The following is a 19,880-nucleotide window of genomic DNA, read 5'->3' on the forward strand; positions in this document are numbered from 1 at the left end:
GGTTGGAGGCGGTGGGGAGTGACTTGGAAGGAGCCGCCTTTTCCCGGCTGGGGGAGGGAGAAGGAGAAAATCGCTTCTCAGAAACTGACGAGGAGGAGCTGCTGCGGCCTGATCTGAGTGAAGCGGCTGAGGTGACGGGGCCTCCCCTCTGCGTTACAGCCCACTGCTGGACTCGGGATTGCCCCTTGGCCCGGTGAGGTGGGCAGGGTGTTAAATAGCGTTGGCCAAAATCCCAGTGCGCCTGGAGCACGTTTGTACCGCAGAGAGCACATAAAAATGCTTTTATTGGAACTCATTTCCCTGGGGTTTGTGGTGGATTCTTTCCTGCTACAGTATAGATTTAGAGATGCACGTTGTCAAGGAAAAGATGTTGCAGTAGGGCTGTATAACAAAGGGAATGGCTGGAATTTTAAAATACGTGGATTTAAGGTGCTTTCTGGTCATTATAAAAGTACATACTCAAATACATTCTGTTCAACAATAACAAGAACAGCTTGCTGTTATTGGACACTGGCCTGTGTAGGTCTGAAGTAGATAAATGTTTTTTACAGTTTTGCTAGTTATTTAGCAAGGAACTTTGTATTTAAAATCCAGATTTCTAACTGTAGAAGCTGCAAGAAGTTCCCACTGATATTTTCTTATTTTCTTTATTAACACCAGATTGTGTAGCTTCATGTTTTTGCAGTTTCTTTCAACATCTGTGGTCTCACTGGTTACAATCACCAGTTCATCTTAAATTATTTCTGACTACCTCCCTGCTCACTGTACTGATTTGCCTTGCTTGTGTTTTTTTATGAGTATTACACTGCTGCCTGAGCAGTTAAGATACTTAGGGATATATATTTGGTTTTATATAGTAGTTTACACAAACCACAGTTAGGATGAATTTAGACTTCTTGGTGTGTGCTTTCAAATTTTAAACCAGATTTTGCTTTGGAAATTTCTTTCGGGGCTCTAGTGCAGGAGGGTTACAGCTCAGAGGCCTCTAATAATGCCTGTGCAGCACCAAAATAGCAAGTGGTGAAAAGACTGAAGTTCTTTATTTCTAGACGTCTATGTACCTTTCAATTCGCAGAGGTCCCATACAGCTTTGATTTTGTATTATCTGGGTTTTGTTCATGTAGAAGCTGTTATTTTGAATTTGGCAGGATTTCTGGACTTATGGCAATCCAGGTAGACTTACCATGAGTATTTTTGATAGGCCTCTGGCCATTTCTGCAGAGCCTGGGCAAACCATCAGTGTGCTGTGTTTGCACCACATTACGCAACTGGTAGGATATATTAGACTTCAGAGATGTGTCACACAAACAGTGTGTGTGCATGATGTATTTACTTTCTTGGAAAGCACTTGATGGAACATACTGTCAGGAACCAGCGAGTTCCACATCTTGTACACAAAAAACTTCACTTCTCAGATTTGTCTCAGAATTGTCAGATTTTGTTTAGTGCAGGTACCAGGACTATTCACATAGCAGATTTGTAACAGAATCAGTGCTTTTTAGAAGTACACACTCATTGTCAGTCTACAAAATCCTTAGCTGACACATGATACCTGCAGCTTTGGCTTTTAGCCCCTGTAAATATGTCATGAGTGTGCTAAATCTTGCTTGCAGAATGCTGGTTGGATGCTATTTATTATCTTGCCTTTTTGAGTAGCAGAGAAGGGATTTCACTTAACAGTGTTGGCTGTAGAGGCTGTTATAATTTCTGGATGTAAGTGAGAGCCTAAGCCCCAAGGACTTGTGTCTTGTTGAGAACCAGGCATAAATTAGTATGGAAACACAAATAAGAGTATGTTTTGTATGCTGGAATGTGTTTTCTGCTACATATTGGCTCTCCTGACTATTTGTGTACAATTAGGCTTAAACCCATGTTGCAAAGGCTGGATTCAAGTGTCTGCAATGGTTGGTGAAGAGTAATTGAGATTATGCTGAAGGAGACTTTAATTCTGCATTTGGAGTTTAGGAATCAGCAGCAGGTGCTGTGGAAATTAATGCTGTCAGTTTTTCTTGCACCTTCTTTCTTCTTTGGAGAGCAAAGGAATAATGTCCATTTGGACACAAAGGACACTTGCTCTCTCATTTTGTAGTTTTTAAAGAACTACAATATTCGGAAGAATCCACACCCCACATTTTTATTAAATGACACTTATGCAACTTTTGGAAAACTCCATATCCAGTTACTTATTTCATCTTTTGACAAAGCAATAAGAAACGAATCAGAATTTAAGTAGATTAAATGGAGTTGAAATGGAATGAAATGTATGGTTCGGTCTTCAAATACTAAGTTGTAGTAGGATATTCTGTACTCTCAGTAAATAAATTTTTCATGCTGCACTAAAGAATAACATAGTAAATGTTGTAGGGTTACAGAGCAATTGCCTTTATTTCTCTAGAATTTAATTGGATTTTACTTCTTTCTGATAACATCTGATCAGATAGGGTGTAACAGAAGTTTGGCCAAAATTGTAATGTCAAGCTCATTAATTACATGGTGGACAATTAATTACATGGTGGACAATTAATTACATGGTGATCTGAAGGAGGAAGTGTCAGCTTGCTTTCCAAATTAGAGGTTAAGTCTTCTAGAAGAAACTTAGCAAGACCCACAAGACATTGTATTCCTAAAGACATTGCAGAGCATTCTTTTGCTGGAGCTTTGGGGCTCCCAACTCTTGCAGGCACTGGAGAGAGAGAGAGGATTTGGGAACTGCTTCTTCACAGACGCCCTTTCCAGCACAAGTCCCAGCTCCAAGCCCTCCCTAATCCTGCTGCATGCCATCTTTGCCCTTTGTGCCATAGATTGCTGTTCCCCATTTGAAATAAATGCTTGAGTCAAGCTCCAAATGTGCATACAGAGCACTACATAAAGAAATGTAACCATATGCTGAAGCAGTTCATGCAGTGCAGGTCTTGCCTGCTGTGTGAAGGCAATGTGTACCACAAAAGGCAGTGTGGGTTGATTATGAGATAATATTTTCTTCCTGCCTCCACTCTTTCCCTCCATGTAGTTTAACTTCTATTTGAAGAGTTTAAAAAGCTTGCAGTCTGTTGTTGGAACCACCCCCTTCCTCTGCCCTCTTGGGGTTCACCAGCAATATTTATCTAGTTCTAATGCACACTGGCTTGCCTGTAAGATCCACAGTGGTTAACTCTCTGTTTAAAATAGTGTTTCTTTCTGTGGAGGAGAAGACAACTGGCATGCTGGGCTGGGAGTTATTTGGTGAGTCATCAGTTAATATACACATCCTGAATAAAAAAGCATTGCAGCTGCTAATTTCTGTTTACTGCTTGACAGTATGTACAAGAAGGGAAAAGGTAATTGCTATGTGTAGCCTTTTATTGGCTGCTTTATATGCGTATATATATATATATATATATATATATAAAATGGAAGATACGCATTAGGGCTTTTCAGGCTCCAAGCTGCTATTTGTGTGAATGTATGAGAAATGTGCCGTGGGCTTTTTGTCTTTTTTTCCTCTCCCACATCCATGGCTAGGCCAAGAGGGTGGATCAGGAAGCATGTAGGACTTTCCATTGTGGAAAGGAATGATTTACAAGACACTCATTGCTATTTGGTGTTAGTGCTTGTTTTTCTCTCTCTTCAACATAATATGCCTAAGAGAGAAAAAAATACATTGGCTTTTTGATTTGTTTTTGTTTTTTTTTAATTACTCGGGTCACCTGTATGAGCAGATAAATGGAAATAAAATGATAAAATCCATTACAAAAATAACACATTTTGGCCACTGTTCTGATTATATAGGGATGTTGGAATCAGAGTCATGGGTGTTTTTGTTCATTTGCTGAGTTAATGCCTTCATGGATTACTTTTCAACAGCTTCTGTAGTGATTTCAGGGCCGTGATTTAGGCAGCATCTGTATGAAAGTGTGACCAAAGCCAAAGGACTTGTTCTCTGATTTCTGTTTCTGCAACAAGTGAGAACATTTTTCCAGAGGTTACTGGTTAGGCTTTATCTTCGTAAGTTTTTGATATAGACTATGCCAGGTTGCCAGTGGGTTTTGTTGTTCACAAATTTCTGCTCATCAGCAAGAAGTTCAGGGAGAATGTTTGAAGTTTTGGATCATTCTGGTGCTAATGAATAAGAAACTGTGCTCTTTGTGAAGATAAAAGGGGGGGCGGGGGAGAGGTGTCCACAAATATAGCTGTTTAAGAGTCTTTTTTACCTTGGTCAGAAAAGTGTTGGTGGTGGTGGTGTTGTTATTTACAGTTCTGATTTTAGTTTAGCCTAATTCTGTATGGCACAGTAAAAGAGCAAATACATGTTGTTATTTCTCCTTTAACAAGGTGGGTTGGGGCTCAAAAGTGTTTTAGCAAATGCATTTTCTTTTCTTATATTCAGACAGGTGATGGGTTAAAGATTTGTGGGTGTATCCTAGCTCACTAGTTCCTGTGTAAAGTATAACCATGAGCTGACCTCAAAATAAACCTGGGCTTGGCACAGCTTTGTTCTAAACCTGATTACATCCAAATGTCAGATAAGTGGAAACACTCGGGAAAGTGGAAACATTCCAGCATTCTGCTATTTATGGCATCAAAACAGACATTTGAAAAGTATCAGTTCTTCATTTTCAACAACTGAAAAACTCTTTATGTATATATTATTATTATTAAAAAACAAGGGCAAATGACCTTTAATTGCCAGGTGCATTGGCGTGAAAATACCGAGGTTTTTCTCAACTCATCCTTAGTGAACTTTAGGAAAAATCAAACATGCGCAGTTTCAGTAGAGCAAGATAGAATTAGTTTGTATTTCATCTTTTTTTTTTCTCGTGGCATCTCAAAGCACTCCACTGAAATTTGTGGTTAAAATCCTGTGACACTCCTTTGTAATAGATGGAGCAAATGGCTTTGATAGGTTGGAAACCTGCAGCAGAAAGAATCTGAGTAAACTGGCCAAGTTTGTAAAGGAAGTCTGTGTTAGAACTAGGATTAGAGCTCATGTTTCCTGGTGCCCAAGGGTTTGCTCCAGCTGTCTAAAAGTTGCTACCACAGGAGGAGTACAGATGACTACTGTAACTGCATTTAGACTGTCCAAAATTCAAAACCAAACTAGAAGCTCTGACAGGTGACACATCTGGATAAAGAACATCTCTCTCTGTTTGTATGTAGACCTTCAGCAGTAAAACTGTAGTTCATTGCTGCAGATTTATTATCCCATCTCCAACAGGACTTTGATTCCATAAAGTGATGACTGGATTATAGAGAGGTGCAGTTACTGGATGCACGAGTATGCCAGAGGGAAAATTGCCTGTCTGACACTGGGAATGTGGTGCTCCGATGTCCACGGGTGAGTGCTGTGGGACACTTTGTACTCCTCTGTTTGCACAGATTAAAATTACCAAGGAATGATCCAGTGATATTCCTGAGTTCACGCCTGCCCTTGCAACGCTGAAATAAAAATAAGCATGTGAAGAGGTTTGAGTTTTTTTTTAAGGAAGCAGTAAATTGGCATCACATCATGCGCATCCAAACAGACCTTATTAGTCAAGGACTTCTTTGTTTTTCTTTTGAGTTGAAGTATAAAGTATAGACATACCTTTTTCAATTTAGGTCTTGCGTTTTGTTGCAGATAATGCAAAGTCCCATGTATATGGTGATTTTGTTCCCTCTGATTAGATGGACTTTTGGTAAAGTTTGTGTATGGAGTGGGGTTCCGTAGAGAGAGGACATAAACCTTTCATGAGGTTGTAATTGTTATGTGAAGGGATACTTTGTGCATACAGTGTTAGTTTTGAAGTTTGTTTCTGTCTGCTTTATATAAATGTTATTATACCAGTTTGACACTACTAAATTTTCTCTTCAGGTTTAGGAGTTACTCAGGGTGAACAAGATTTTCTTAAAAGATTTTTTTTTACAAGGTCATAAAGGGTCTCATTTAGAGCTTAAGCAGTACACATATACATTAGGGTAAGATTTAAGAGATTTTCCTGTAGGTCTTTGTTCAGTCACTTAGTTTTCCTCACTGGCCCAACACCTGGGGTTAGAGGAGCTGCACCTTGGTTTAGAAACTCACTGAATTTATTATAGTGGCACATGAAGAGTGAAAGAGTGACCCCTTTCCCCCAGCTCCCTACGTGCTGCATTTCAGTATGTGTTTGGCGCTGTTGTTAAGGGTAGGCATTGGGTCTGCAAGCTTGCACCATCAAGCTGGATTACCAGCCCTGGCTGAGAGCTTGGGTTTACTGCCATCCCATCAGAGCTGCATCCCCATTCTGTACAAATACAGAGTGGTGCTTGAATGTGATAGCGAGAGGACAAATCCATCCAACTCAGGCGAGGATATGATGAAAAAAAAGAACATATCTCTTAAACATATCTCTTCTGGCTATGAATATCCTAAAAACCCGACTCAGGTGTGCAGAGTGACTTCTAGGGTTTACGGCTACAGCTGAGGGGTTTCTTCTGCAGGAGGGTTGTGTGCTGCCGTTTGGGTGGTGGTCCTTCCCCACAAAGGGCTATTACTTTGCACAGGCTTCCCCCCAGCGTTTCTCCACCACCCTACCCGAGTCCGGCCCCGATGCTCTGCCTGCATTCGCGGCAGCTACGGCAAACCCGCCGCGTGCGGTCAGGAGGGCTTGGGGCTCGAACTGGTGCTTCCCTGCTCCCCTCCAGCGGGGCGGTGCAATTGAGCGTGATTGATGGGGGAAAGAACCAATGGCCGCCCTGGAGTCCCCTAGCAACTGAGCCGCTGTGTCCCGCCAGGACCACGAGGACGGGGATGGCCGAGGTTTGCCTTCCTCCAATGGAAGCCGAGGAGGGCGGGGCTAGTGCTTCTTCGTGCACCAATAGGCGAAGGCGAGGCGTTGTCGCGCCCTCGTAGAAGCGGGCGAGGGGTGGGACTAAAGTTTCGCAGCCCAATGAAAGCTGAGCAGGGCGGGGAGGGAGAAACGCATCTTCCAATAGTGGGGCTCGGGGGCGGAGCTCGCAGCTCTGTCAGAGCGCCGCGGCGGCGGGAGGCGGCAGCCCGCTGACAGAGCGCGCTGGGGCGGCCGGTGGAGGAGCAGGACGGGGTCCCCGCAGCTCCGCCCGTTCCCTGGCCGTGCTGGGCGCTCTGCGCGGAGGGGGTCAGGCACTCCGAGGGGAGAGGCGGCTGCTCTGTCCTAGCGCGACGCCCGCTGCCGCCGTTCCCCGCCGCTGACGCTGCTGTTGCCCGGCGAGGGATGGCGCGGCGGGCGCTGCTGCCGTGACGGGACCGCGCCGCTGCCTCACGGGTCCCTATTCCCGCCAGAGCCGGGTATGCCGCTGCCGTCCCACGCCGCTGCCGTCCCACGCCGCTGCCCGCCGCCGTGCCCTGGCCCCGCCGGGCCCCTGGATGGGCCGCGGGAGCTGATCCGTCCAGGAGGCTCGGGGGAACGGCGGGGAGGATGAGCTACGCGGGAAGCCCGGCGAGAGCCTACGATTTCTTGCTGAAATTCCTGCTGGTGGGAGACAGCGACGTGGGCAAGGGAGAGATCCTGGCCAGCCTGCAGGACGGAGCCACCGAGTCGCCCTACGGGTACAACCTGGGTAAGCTGCGCCCCCGGGACGTCCCGCTGCTCCCTCCGCATAGGCACGGGCGGAGCGTGGCTCTCGGGACCCTGAGCTCTCCGCACCGAAGGAGAAAAACGGTACAGGCAAAGACAGGCTGAATGATGGAGCCTCCCAGTACCCAAAGGGGCCGTCAAGAAAGCTGAAGAGGGATTTTTGACAAGAACAGGTAGTGACAGGACAAGGAGGAATGGCCTTAAACTGACAAGAGATTAAGATGAGACTTTAGGAAGACATTCTTCACTATGAGGGTGCTGAGGCACAGGGTGCCCAGAGGAGCTGTGGCTGCCCCATCCCTGGCAGTGTTCAAGGCCAGGCTGGACAAGGCTTGGAGCAATCTGCTCTAGTGGAAGGTATCCCTGCCTGTGGCAGGGGGTTGGAACTAGATTCAGGTCTCTTCCAACCCAAACCAGTCCATGATTTTGTCTTGCTGTGTGTAGTTGTCAGAAAGGAGGTGGAATGTCAGGGTTTAAAATCTTAGGCAGGTGATTTCATCTGCAAAACTTGGAGCTCAAGTTTAAGAGAAATATCTTAATAAACAGAAGTATTGATCAAGGTGATTGGATTTATCTTCCTAAGCAGTTAATTTTCTGTTGTCATCAGAAATACTAATATAAATAAGTAAAGGGAAATACTAATATAAATGTTTTTATAGCAGATGTATCTGCTATGAAACTGCTGTCAGTGAAAGAGCAGAAAAGGAGATTTATTTTGTTCCCCACTTTATTTTTTTCACTGTCATGTTCATCATGTTCTCCATATCAGAGCAGTAGCCCTTTAAGATCAAGGTTCATGTTTGTAGTGTGTTCTTTCACTTAAGCTTTTTAAAGGGCAGAACTGAAGAGCCTCATCCATGCCAGATAGATACTGTCTGCAGAACAGGGAGTTGAGAACATTGCAGACTGACTTTAAGCTACTGGCTTGAGGAAAAGGGGATTTCTCTTTTCTTTCCTTCCTGTTCTCCTCTTTTCACTCCCCCAGTCTCGTTTGTATAGAACATACTCGGCGTTTTTTTTTTTTCCCTCATGCAAATCTGTCATGTGGCATATTAAAAAGCAAATTATCTTGTCAAATTACCCATTGCTTTAATTTACTGCCAGTCTGTGACTAGTTAATTCACTGGGAGGCTTTATACTAACTTAGGATCTGTTGTTGAGTTCCTTGTACTGATTCAGAGGGAAGAGCTGGAGGGAGGGAGGAGTGTTCTCTGTACCACTGCTTATGAGTCAGACTGTACCTTGAAGGCATTGGTGTACATTTTATGATGTTTGCTTAATAGTTTTGCTAAATTGCTCCTTGGGGTGTTGCAGTGTATTTACTGCTTATGCTGTTCAGGTGGTTGAAGAAAAAAGGGCAGAAAGCTCAGGGAGAGCATGCCTAGTCTGGCTGTATTCTGTACACACCATCCAGTCTATACATTCTTATGCTGAAGGAGCACTTTAGTCTCCAATGTATCTTGATGTCACTGAGAGGGAATGTTCAACTAGCTCCCGAGCTCATCAGTCTTACTTCAGACTTGTGCATGTAAACCGTGTGATGCTTGTGTTTTGCTCTTAAAAAAATATTTAAGTTGTGTGGCTAAAGCTGTAACTCTGTGAATACTTTTCTTGACAGCCAAGAAATACAAATACTCTTTTTGAATTACTTTCCAAGTACTTTACGTGCAGCTTGGAAATTCTTCCTTACTACTGTTAACTTCAAAACATCTACCTACAGGGTTGTCTTACGTGCTATTTCATGAATTGTTGTCTCTTCACCAGGGTGGTTATCAATCTGAACTATACGATGTTAAGCAGATGTAGGAATTCAGGACCTCACAAACTTTGCTATGCAACATTCATTTTTACAGAGGCTGGAAGAAGTTCTTAGCCCCTAGAAGATGAGTGTGTGAGTTACAAGGGGCGGGTGGATATAACAGATGGTGTGGTAGCAAAATGTGGAAGGAACATCATCTGATTTTTAGTTTTATGCAACTAGTGTCATAATTCAGAATTTTTATACAAGCTGAGCTGGGTGCTTACCCAGTGACAGTGTACTGCCTGATCTCACTGAAGAAAGGATTTTAACTCTGAAAATTCATAAACGTATTTTCTCACTCTTCCATTTATAATGTTCTTGAATGCATCAAACTGCATGTAAGCTGCCCTGTTTCTTTGATGGTCTTTATCCAATATCCCTCTCTTCCTCTATCCCCTCAGCCTTTAATGATGCTTTAGAGTGTGGCTGCGTAGGATGCAGCTGTGAGGAATCTCTGCAGGCTTGAGGGCTATGAAAATAGAGATGCAGGGAGAGGGATGGAGCTAAACATCCTGTTGGTATTATGACTCATTTTCTAATTTAACTTGATTAAAAAGCTTGATAAACACTGTCTTTTCCACCGTTTTCAAGTCCTTAGTTAGCTGGGATCTACCATAATGTCAGTGAGGTCTCTGAATTGGAAAGTCCAGTGGTATGACAGATTGTGTCAAAATGTGCCAAGTGTATTAACTTTGAAATTACAAAACTTTGTTGTGGAGCTTGGTGAATAGAAATAGCTTTGAGACTACAATAGGAGAGGAAAGAGATGATGTAGTAAAGACAAGAGCAATTAAGGAGAGAAGAAGAGCACTGAAGGGCCTCGAAGATGAAAACAAACAAGTTCATGTGATGAAGCTTGGGAATTTGGGCAGTTGTTTGAATTTGCAAATGCAGGTGAAATGGAATTTGAAGTTTATTGGAGCAGGAAAGGTAAAATAGAACCTGGAGGTGACTAGAATGGGGGGGAGGGTGTTTTGTATGGTTTGATTTGAGGGGGGGTTTGGTGGCTTTTTTTAAGCCATAAGATTCCTGAAGGATTTATGTGCTGCTCTGTAACCATCTCATCAAAACTTTATGGGCTCAACTTTGAATTGCATAAGCCACAAACTAATTTTTCACAGGCACTTTATTAACTATTCAGAAATGAACCTGCCATCTTTCTCATTCCCAGGGAAATATGGCAACCTTAGGTCTTGCAATTTTTTGTCAGTACACAAGAATGATATGAAGCCTGGAGATGGGAAGGAAAGCCAGCAGTGTGTGATCAGCCGAGTCTATGCAAGCTGCCACTGGTCCAAAAGGCGTGGTTTGAAAGCATTTGGCATAGTTCTGCTGTTAAGAGGGTGTAAAATCTCTTGGTCTCTAATTTTTTTCTTAATGCCCACAGGGAAAGAGGCTTTATTAACATAACAAAGTAAGGATTGCATGGAAGATGCATTGGTGAACATGATTCTTAGAGATAATTTAGAAAGCAGTTTTATCCTGGAGATGGACAGGTAGGCTAGTTGTCTGGGTAACCTGCCTTTAAAGTTCTCTCACATCTTGCTCAAAACTGACATGACAATAGATTGGACATGCTTGGTCTCTAACCTGGTAAGAAAAACTGCACAAAAATGAGTTTATAGACAGCTGCAGAAACTTTGCTTTTAAGCATTGTTGATTTCTTATCAGAATAAATTCAGAGGCAATCACTGCTTCTAGGCTACCAAATAAAACCTTAGATGTGCTGTCACTGGGTAGACAAATATTTGGATGTTTGGCATTAACAGATTTTTGTTCAGCTGGATTCTGTTTTTGCTTTCATGCTAACATCTGCTTGCAGTGTGACTGCTTAACACTGGGACTGAAAGATTATTCAAACCTATGTACTCCTACTCCTTTTCTTTCAGGAACATCAGGTTTAAACTGACAAACTGTCTCTCATCCTTTCTCACCTAGCAACCTTTTTATATCCTCTTGAGTTCATATGACAGTTGTTTGTCTTCCCATGAATGCTGTCTGTCCTTAGATTGAGAACTTCACTGAGGTGCTGGTTGTTTTACCTGGATGCTTGAAAAGATCCTGCTGTGTTATAGCTGTGGGAGTTAGTAAGTAGTTGTCTTGATCACGAAGTGGTTAGAACACAGGTCAGGAGCTTGGATGGCCCAACCTCAGACAGAGCTTTGGAACAGCCAGGTTATCCTTATACATGGGGAGTATTTAGATGGGGATAGTTGTAAACTGGTTGCATGCCAGCAGACAAAAGAGTTCGTGATGGCTCTTCCCTGATAACTTACTACACAGATTAAAGCCATTCTTTGGTTTAAAGCTGGTGTGAATAGAAGGGAAAGGGCCCTAACTAAATAAGGAAATGAAAGGAAATATTGTTACCATGAGAAATTAAAGGACCTAGATTTATGAGTTGACCAGGGTTTCCTCCTCTCACCCCCAACAAGACCAAATACAGAACTAATAGTGGTAGAAGTCCTACCACGAAGGTCTGATGTAAAGTCTCTGTTCTGTCTTCAGAAAACTGTGGTTTTGAAAATGTTAGTTGGCTGAAGGGAAGGGGAAATAAAATTGTTTTGTTTTCCCACCAGTATAAGAATGAATAGGATGGATTGCTTATCACTGACTTGTTTTGAAGTCGTTATGTTTTCCTAAGCACAACATGATTGCAATAGAAACTGTGGCAACATCAGGAAACTTCCATATTTCTTTGCACGTAGCACCAGCTGTTAGGGACAATCTTCAGTCCATTCTCTTAGGATTTCTTCAGTGTTATTTAAACTTGCTGAGCACGACTGTCTAAGGGTAAATAAACACCTTTAGAGGTTCATTATGCTTGCCTATAAATAGACTTGACTTCAATTCACAGCACAAGGAGAGCAAAAAATTGGTCACTCTTAGCTTTCATGAAGTATCTTTTCCTAAAATGTGAATAGGCATGAATTGTTTTCCCTCCTTGAGTTCTGTTGTACACCCATTGATCTCAGTTTAAAGGGATTTAAACTGCATTCTTGTAGAGGGAAAGCAGGTGAGGTTTGATTTCATACACCAAGTTCAAGTGCCTAGAAGACACCTTGCCTCTTATCTTATTACTGTAGGCTTCTGTGGCATGGATGGAAAGAAATAGTTGCTTCAGATAGGGCATCTAAACTATTTTGGGACAAGTCTGTAGAGCACTAATAGATCCTACTCTAAATATGTTAGTTATGACTGCCCCTTTAATGTGTTGTCTTACAAGAGCTCTGCTTATTGCTGAAAGACCACATTCATTTTAAATTGTATTATATATTGCATGTGAAGAAAGTTCAGTAAACAGAAATTGCTACCCACTCTGTACTTGCTCTTCCCTTTTCACTGTGTTTAAAAGAGAAAAATGGAAATAATTTCCCCCTTTTCTACCACCTAGAACTGCATTTTGTCTCTTCCAGGTGATAACACTGTGGAGGAGCAATTCTTAATAGGCAGTCAGTTAAGAAAGGTGTATGTTAGTAGAAAATGTGGATCCTGGTTTTACCCAATTCCCTTTATTTTTGCCTTACTTATGACAGATGCCTCCAGATCTCAAGTTTGGAGTCTTATCATGCTAAGTTCCTTGTTTGGAACTTTGTCATGCTAAGAACTGCCTCCCTCACGAGACCACATCATATTTTCTTCCCTGATACATGGCAGCATGTCCGAGTGGCCCCTTGTTTACCTGGTTTCCCATATTCATAAACAACGTGGTAAAGGGTATGTTAGCATTTGCTATGATAGTGAGGTCCATCAGTCAGTGTTGGTGTTTGTTAGCTGATCTTGCACATCTGTCAAAACAATAAATATTCATTCGCTTTGTGTGATTAATGGGGCAGCAGAAATCCCAGGCCTGCTTGGCAATGTATGGTCCTTTATGTGTTTTTCAAACCTTTCATAACTTATTTTTTCTTTATTGCACGCTTTCTTCTCCTTGGCCCTTTTTCTTTGGTTTTGTATATTAAAAATATTTCTTTTGTAATATTGCACCTCAAGGGTCATCCATCTCATGGACAAAAAGTGTTACTTAATTACTATTTCATGAAGGTCAGAAGCTGGGTCATTGTACAGTGAGGTTTTGAAACCCATTTAATCCATTTATTTCTCTTCCTACATCTCTCTTCACCCAACCATATTGAAGGGAAACCAGGTTGTTGTAGTTCTTGTTCTTATCTAATAACTGGTCTTCATGCTTCTTAGCAAGGCCTGTTCAACAACAAAAGACCAAGCAAAGAAAACACCTACGTTTGGGTCAAGCATGTTACTGTACAGTTTCAGAATTAAGCAGCCTTGCAAGCTTAACCTCATCCAACTGTTTTTCAGATTCCTGCGTACAACTGACCTGCACACACTTGTTAGAATTTAGTATCTGCTGTTGCTACAAGTAGTGCTTTAGGTGGTTGTGGCAGAAAAGACCACAGCAATAACTTCCTTCTTCTCTTCATCATGTGCATTCATTCAGTAGCACTGTGTCTCATGTCTCAGTTTCTCTTGGGCTACTGGTGTTTTCCCCCCTCTCCCCTTTTTCTCATAAATATGAGAGAGTGGGAAAGTGGCTCTAAAACCAAAATGACCCTGAGGCTCCCAGACAGGTGTGCAACATGAAAGGCAGAGTGCAGGCTGCTTTGAAAGGTGGTCAGACTTAAAGATAATTGAGTCCTTTTAAGCTGCTTAGGCCTAACCAAAATTGTGCTTGCCTGTGCCAGGATTACATTTTATGCAATTTGATGCTTAAATTACATTTACATATTGCTGTAAGTTTGTTTTCGTTCTGGGAGCTAAACAAGAATGGAAAATGGGATTAAGAATATAAATCAGCTAACATTAAAAATTGTATTAGTACCCCATTTTATTTAGCTCTTCTGGATTTTGTTCAGTATGAGACTGAAAGTAGGAAACTAATGCAATATTTACACATAATACTCGACATGGGCTAATGTTTGTCATGCTGGTTTTATTTAAAGAACATCTCAAATGTAATACACTGAACATGTTTAGTTTGAACTTGCTGTTCCTTTTTATCCACCTCTAAATCTGTTGATATTGTGGAATACATCTGTGCAAATCATTGTTTCTTTTATGTCTTGACATGTTGTAATATGGAAGCATGAACTGGGCAAGGTAAGTAGTCAGATACTTGAATTAGAGCTGCAAGTTAGTAAGTGAGTGAAGCTGTTACAGATCAAACACTGTTTTATCAACATATACTGTATATTTAATGTCCAGCCTTTCAGAAAGGTAAGATAAAATCATCTGTCAGTATTAACTGTAATTTAGTGCCTACTCAGGGTAAAGTCCACAAAAATACTGGCGTTCACAACAGCTGTTTATGTATCTAAATTGTCACTCCAGTCTATGGGAAGTTAGAAAGCTAATTACCATGAAGTCAGAATATCATTTCTGTCCAGGAATGGAGGGGGTTTAAAGGTCCAGAAATTAACCAGGAGTTTGTTGTAAGCCTCTTTCAGTTGGGTGCGATAAGTGGAAAAGATAATAATGAGCTGTGCTATGTGACAAAGTGTGTTGAACTGTTGTTCATTAAGGCTTTAATGGACTGCATATCTGCTTTTGGTATAATTACATTCATGTTTGATATCTTACTCTATCTGAGTATTGGTAAGAGGAATGTACATGCTGCGTTCAGCTGAAACCCACTGGATCTGGTCGATGATTCCTTACAGGAGGCCTGGGGTTTTTGAACCCTAAAAAATATAAATCTCTACAGAAGTGGAATGTGTTCTGGTTCATACAGCGTTCAGACCAGTTGAACCTCTGAACTGTGCTCAAGCTGGGGTGAGAATCCTCTCTAGAGCAGAAAAGTAATTCTTCTCCAAGTGAGGGAAGGGCAAGTAGGACCAAGCAGTGAAGACACTTTTATACACATTTACTGTCAAGTCAGTGACTGTTTTTATGGTTTTATAGGCATATAAAGAGTGAGGATGAAGTATTTTGGGACCATGTTTGTTGTCAGAAGCAAGAAGAGCTATTTATTGTTCATGAGATGTAGTCCTGTGCAAAGCTGAAACCCAATAAAACAGCTTTGCTATTTTAATTTGTGCTGTGGGATTTGCCACTGAAGGGTGCTGATGTGACAGCACGATGTGAAATCAGCAAGTGCTGTCAGAAGATGGAAATGATGAAGCAATAGCTGGTGGGTACAAGGAAGCTAGAAAAGCCACGGCTGTTACTCCAGGGTTACCATGGACATGAAGCTTATTTGTGCAATGTTGGATTTCAAGTAGAAACTGGTAGTTTGATATGCAGAGGTGGAGTAACTATGATGAGAATTTCTGGAATGGAGGTTTGTATGTGTTTTAAAAAGTAACTGTCTTCTAAGTTAAGAACATGAGAAGTGTCACCTTGAGCTCATTTAGCCTAGCACTCTCTTAAAAATGGTAAGAGAGATGCTATTTAGGAAGAACACGCAAACCTGTCTGCTTTTCTGAGATCTGCTTCCCTCATGTGCCTGCCAACCTTCCTAATCCAGTATTTATTTGGAGATTTACGAGTTCTTTGCAGCTACTTGTGAAGATGTGTAATCTGTGGGCTCTTTTTTAATTAAGAATTATAGTTGCAACTTTCTTCCCAATTTATACAAAAAAACTATTTTGCTGTGCTCTTCTCTTACGCTGGAGTAAGTGGGATTCCAGGACTTCCTTAGAAACACTCAATACTGATTAGTGTAGACATACATGAGCCCTCCAAAAGATGCAGCTTTAAAAGAAGACGTTGACTGATGAAAAATCAAACTATTTAGAGTTTCCCCCAATAAATTATTTTTGGATCCCAGTTTCATGTTCATAGATCATAAACTCCCAATGCTGTAAATGCCTGGTTTAATTGGTTCTCTTAGAATAGTGCATATCTTTGAAGTGTGCTTTAATGCACAAAACTCTGGAGAAACGTTTTGTGAAAATACTTTCAGTCTTGGATCAAAAGAGGATAACCAATTCATTAAAAAGTTCCAGTTAATATATGGCTAATGTCCTATGTGTGTGCAGATGAAAATGTAGAGGAGACTGAATATGTGACACCATTTAGAAGTAAGCTCTGGTCCATGAGTAACATATTTGTACCAGATGAATTGCAGCTGAGCTTTCACACTTCCAAATGCAGTCCAATCACTTGTATTTAATAACTATAATTTGTTTACTGTGTGGTGTGTTCCAGGCTCATGATTCAGATTATACCTCTTGATTTCCCTCTGGTTTTAGATCAGGCATGTTGAGCACATCCTGCAGTTAGAAACTCACTGTTAGGCTCCTGCTGTTGCTCTCATTTTTCCTTTGGGCCACAACTTCATGCAAACAGCCCTATCCTGACCTTACCAGTACATGGTTCCTTGTAAACCTACATCAGAAAAGCTGAAATTGCAAAGAATGCTTATGTACTCTGAAAGAATATATTGAAGGAGCAGTCGTAAGTGTATCTGAGGATTGAATGTTTAATTTGCCATTTTCATAGAGAATGAGCCATTACAGATGTTTGGATGAAACAGAAACTACTTAAACAGTTTAATTAAAAGAAAGAAAAAAGGCATTAGGATATTTTAGTCATAGGTTTTCAAATCAAAATTATTCCTTCAAATCTTTAGGGACCACGATGTGTTAATATATCTCCTGTGCCCTTATGCTTTGTTTGCAAGTTGACTTTATGCAATGCCTTAAAATGGAATATTTAAGTGCATGAAATATGAACCTGCCAGCTGGAAAACCCAGAAGAGACCCAGCAGGTCTGGCAGCCTTGTAATACTCTCTGAAGACCAGAGTAAGGAAAAGAGGCTCACGTAGCTGATGCATTCAATGGAATCATTGACTCAGTGTACAGAAAGTCTTGTGGTGCAGAATTTTTAACACGATATATGGATACATACATCTCTTCTCAAACTCTTTCAGCAATCCCTGAACACAGTGCATGATCTCAGTCAGTCACGACACTGCTTCTAATCTTTCTGTTTGCTTCAGCAAATACACCAAGTGAAGTCTGTGTAAAAGCATAACCTTGACGTTTCAAGCCACTTCAGAATTAGTGGATTGGGGTCTAATTTTAACACAGACTTTATCAAACAGAAGCATGATAAATGGAATTTTAAACAAGTTCATAACCTGTGAAGTTTGTAATCTTCTCTTTCAGCTCAGACAGGAAACAAAAATCCTTTTAGAATGATGTTAGTCTTGGAGCAAGAAGATACAGAGTCCAAGAATACATCTGGTGTAATAATTTTTCCATATAAATTCTGGGGTTTGTCTGCGAACAGGAGTTTAATCCTGTACTGTTTGAAAACTATGGTTTTATGGGCAGACTCACTTATCAATCCACACTGTATTTGTCCTCAACATCTGCAAGACAGTTCAATGCAGAAGACTACATGAAAAGTGCTTTAAATGTAGTTTTTAAGTGAAGAAAAGTCTGGAATTCTAACAGCTTAAATGAAGCTTGGCCACAGACTAATGAGTCACCTCTCTGGAGAAGAAAGACCTTTGGGTGAGTAACCTAAGAGCAGCTTCCTGAGGAGGTCATCAAGGGGAAGAGTGAGGTTCTTTTACATGGTGGGAGGGTAGGAGACAACAGTTTTAAGTTGAACCAAGGGAGGTTTGGAATGGATAAGTGGAAAAGCTTCTTTCCCATCCAGACAGTTGAGCTATGGAACAGGTTACCCAGGGAGTTTGTGCTGTCCCCAGACCTCCTATCTGATCCTGTTTAGAGCAGGTTGATCTAGATGACCTCTGAGACTGCTCCAACCTGAAATTTCCTTTGATCCTATTCACTTGAAATCAGTTCGGTTTAATTTCTTGGAAAACTGAAACCAACTAAATGATGAATGGAACAAGAGCTTTGTGTCAGTAATATACAGACTTTCTCCTTTAAATCCTAACAAACATTGCTTGATAGGATTTTGTGTGGATTTTTTTGATCCTGGAATTATAAAGTTATAACTGTGGCAGCTCTTCTGCTGGAATAGCTGAGGAGAAGTGGAAGCATGAGCCAAGTCAGACCATTTCCTTAATTTTTCTTATAGAAGTATACATCCTGAAGATACCTCATGGCTTGGGAATTTCTTGAGTTAATGGTAAACATTACCTAGAAAGCCCATCTTTACTGCAGTATGAGTTTCACTTGGAATTCCAAATTTCAGACGTGCACTTCATCTTCCATTGCTTGGTTTGGAGGTTATTTTGAAAGCTCTTCAAGTAGCTGTGCTTTGGGAATGATGACTGCATATTTTTCTGGATGTTAACTTTTAAGCCATAGTAATTTCATAATAATGATATGAATTTTGCTCTCTGGCATCTTTAAAGCAAAATGATTGGTGACAGATACTGCTAGGACTTCTGGGAGTATCGAGAGCATCCTGAAGTAGGCTTTTTGGACTGTTTTCTGTGAGCCTTGGTTATATCTTGCCATTTGTCAGAAGATTTTCTCTACAATTTCATACTATACGGGAATATGCTTATGAAACAATTGTGATTTTTCTAATTGTTATGTGATATTTATATGCTTGACTGAAAGTGGTGGTTTAACCCTTTAGGATCATTCATTTGAGACTTGACTGAAAGCCCAGGGAAGTTCTGGAGGGGTCTGCAACTGTTCTCAGTGAGCCTTTAGGCCTGTAGCTGAGAGTATCAGTGGCTGGAGGTTCTGGTGATTCTTCTCATGCCAAGTATTTTTGAGCTGGTTTTCTGCTAATGAAGTGTCAAGACATAAAAGGTCATTGTTCTCATTTGGAAAATGTTGTAAAATGTGAAATACTGCATCTGTTTTTAATATTTTATGGTAGGTTTGACGCTGTTCTCCCAGATCCTGGCCATATTTCAAGCCTATTGTTTAAGACGTAAGTAAGTGCAAGTTTGTGTGTAGGATTTTAAGATACATAACGTGCCTTCTGGTCTCCCTCATGCACCAGGATGATTTGACCCTTTGAGAAAGAATTGTTATGCCACAAAGATAGAATGGTATAATAGAACCACAAGCATTGAAAATTGTGGACAATCAGCTGTTATATAAAACTTATTCCACATTCTGGGGGTAAATTGGCTTAAGCTGGCCAAGCTTCCTCATAGACATGGATACCCAGAGCACCACATCCCAGCTATAGCTTGGGGTACATGTGTATCTCAAAGAAGATGAAACAAAGAATCATGTTGGAGGCTTTATTTAATTGCAAGGAGTGAAGAAGTGGGATTGTGAATGAGAGGCTGCCCTTGAGAGCTGATAGGCCTGAACACAGGGTTTTTAAACAGATAGGATGTTTGTTAAAAACATGCCTGATTCATGCAAAGGAACCCTTGCAGTCCAGCTCTTATCTATAGGAATTGATGAACAGCAGCAGTGAGAAGATGGTATGAGAGAAGAATATATATTTTTTCCCTCTGCTGTTATAATAGAGCTTGATTTCTAAATCAAATTCTGGTTCTAGTTATGGTTATCTTTACTTTGATATTAAGTGGTGGAAAAGTTGAGGGCAATTCTTTTTAGAAAATGCAACTCTTAAGTAGAAAAGAGCTGGTTTCAAATACTGTTGCTGTTTTATA

The 19,880-nt window shown here is 41.1% G+C and overlaps 1 protein-coding gene across 2 annotated transcripts in view; it reads left to right on the forward strand.

The window, feature by feature from the left end:
* Positions 1–1,140: 1,140 nt before the first annotated feature.
* Positions 1,141–19,880, forward strand: part of RAB40B (RAB40B, member RAS oncogene family) — a 29,944-nt gene continuing 11,204 nt past the window's right edge. Inside the window, exons 1-3 of one of the 2 annotated variants that reach the window (XM_062639774.1) lie at positions 1,141–3,222; positions 5,195–5,314; positions 7,256–7,533. In XM_062639774.1, coding sequence (XP_062495758.1) covers positions 5,247–5,314; positions 7,256–7,533 — 346 coding nt within the window. In that variant the 5' untranslated portion in view covers positions 1,141–3,222; positions 5,195–5,246. Of the gene's footprint in view, positions 3,223–4,231; positions 5,093–5,194; positions 5,315–7,255; positions 7,534–19,880 lie in introns of those variants that run through there. The other variant, XM_062639773.1, reaches the window with a different exon arrangement.

This window comes from Pezoporus occidentalis, unplaced genomic scaffold, assembly GCF_034315485.1.
Source record: "Pezoporus occidentalis ecotype Australia unplaced genomic scaffold, CSIRO_AGI_Poc_V1 ctg62, whole genome shotgun sequence".
Classification (NCBI taxonomy): domain Eukaryota; kingdom Metazoa; phylum Chordata; class Aves; order Psittaciformes; family Psittacidae; genus Pezoporus; species Pezoporus occidentalis.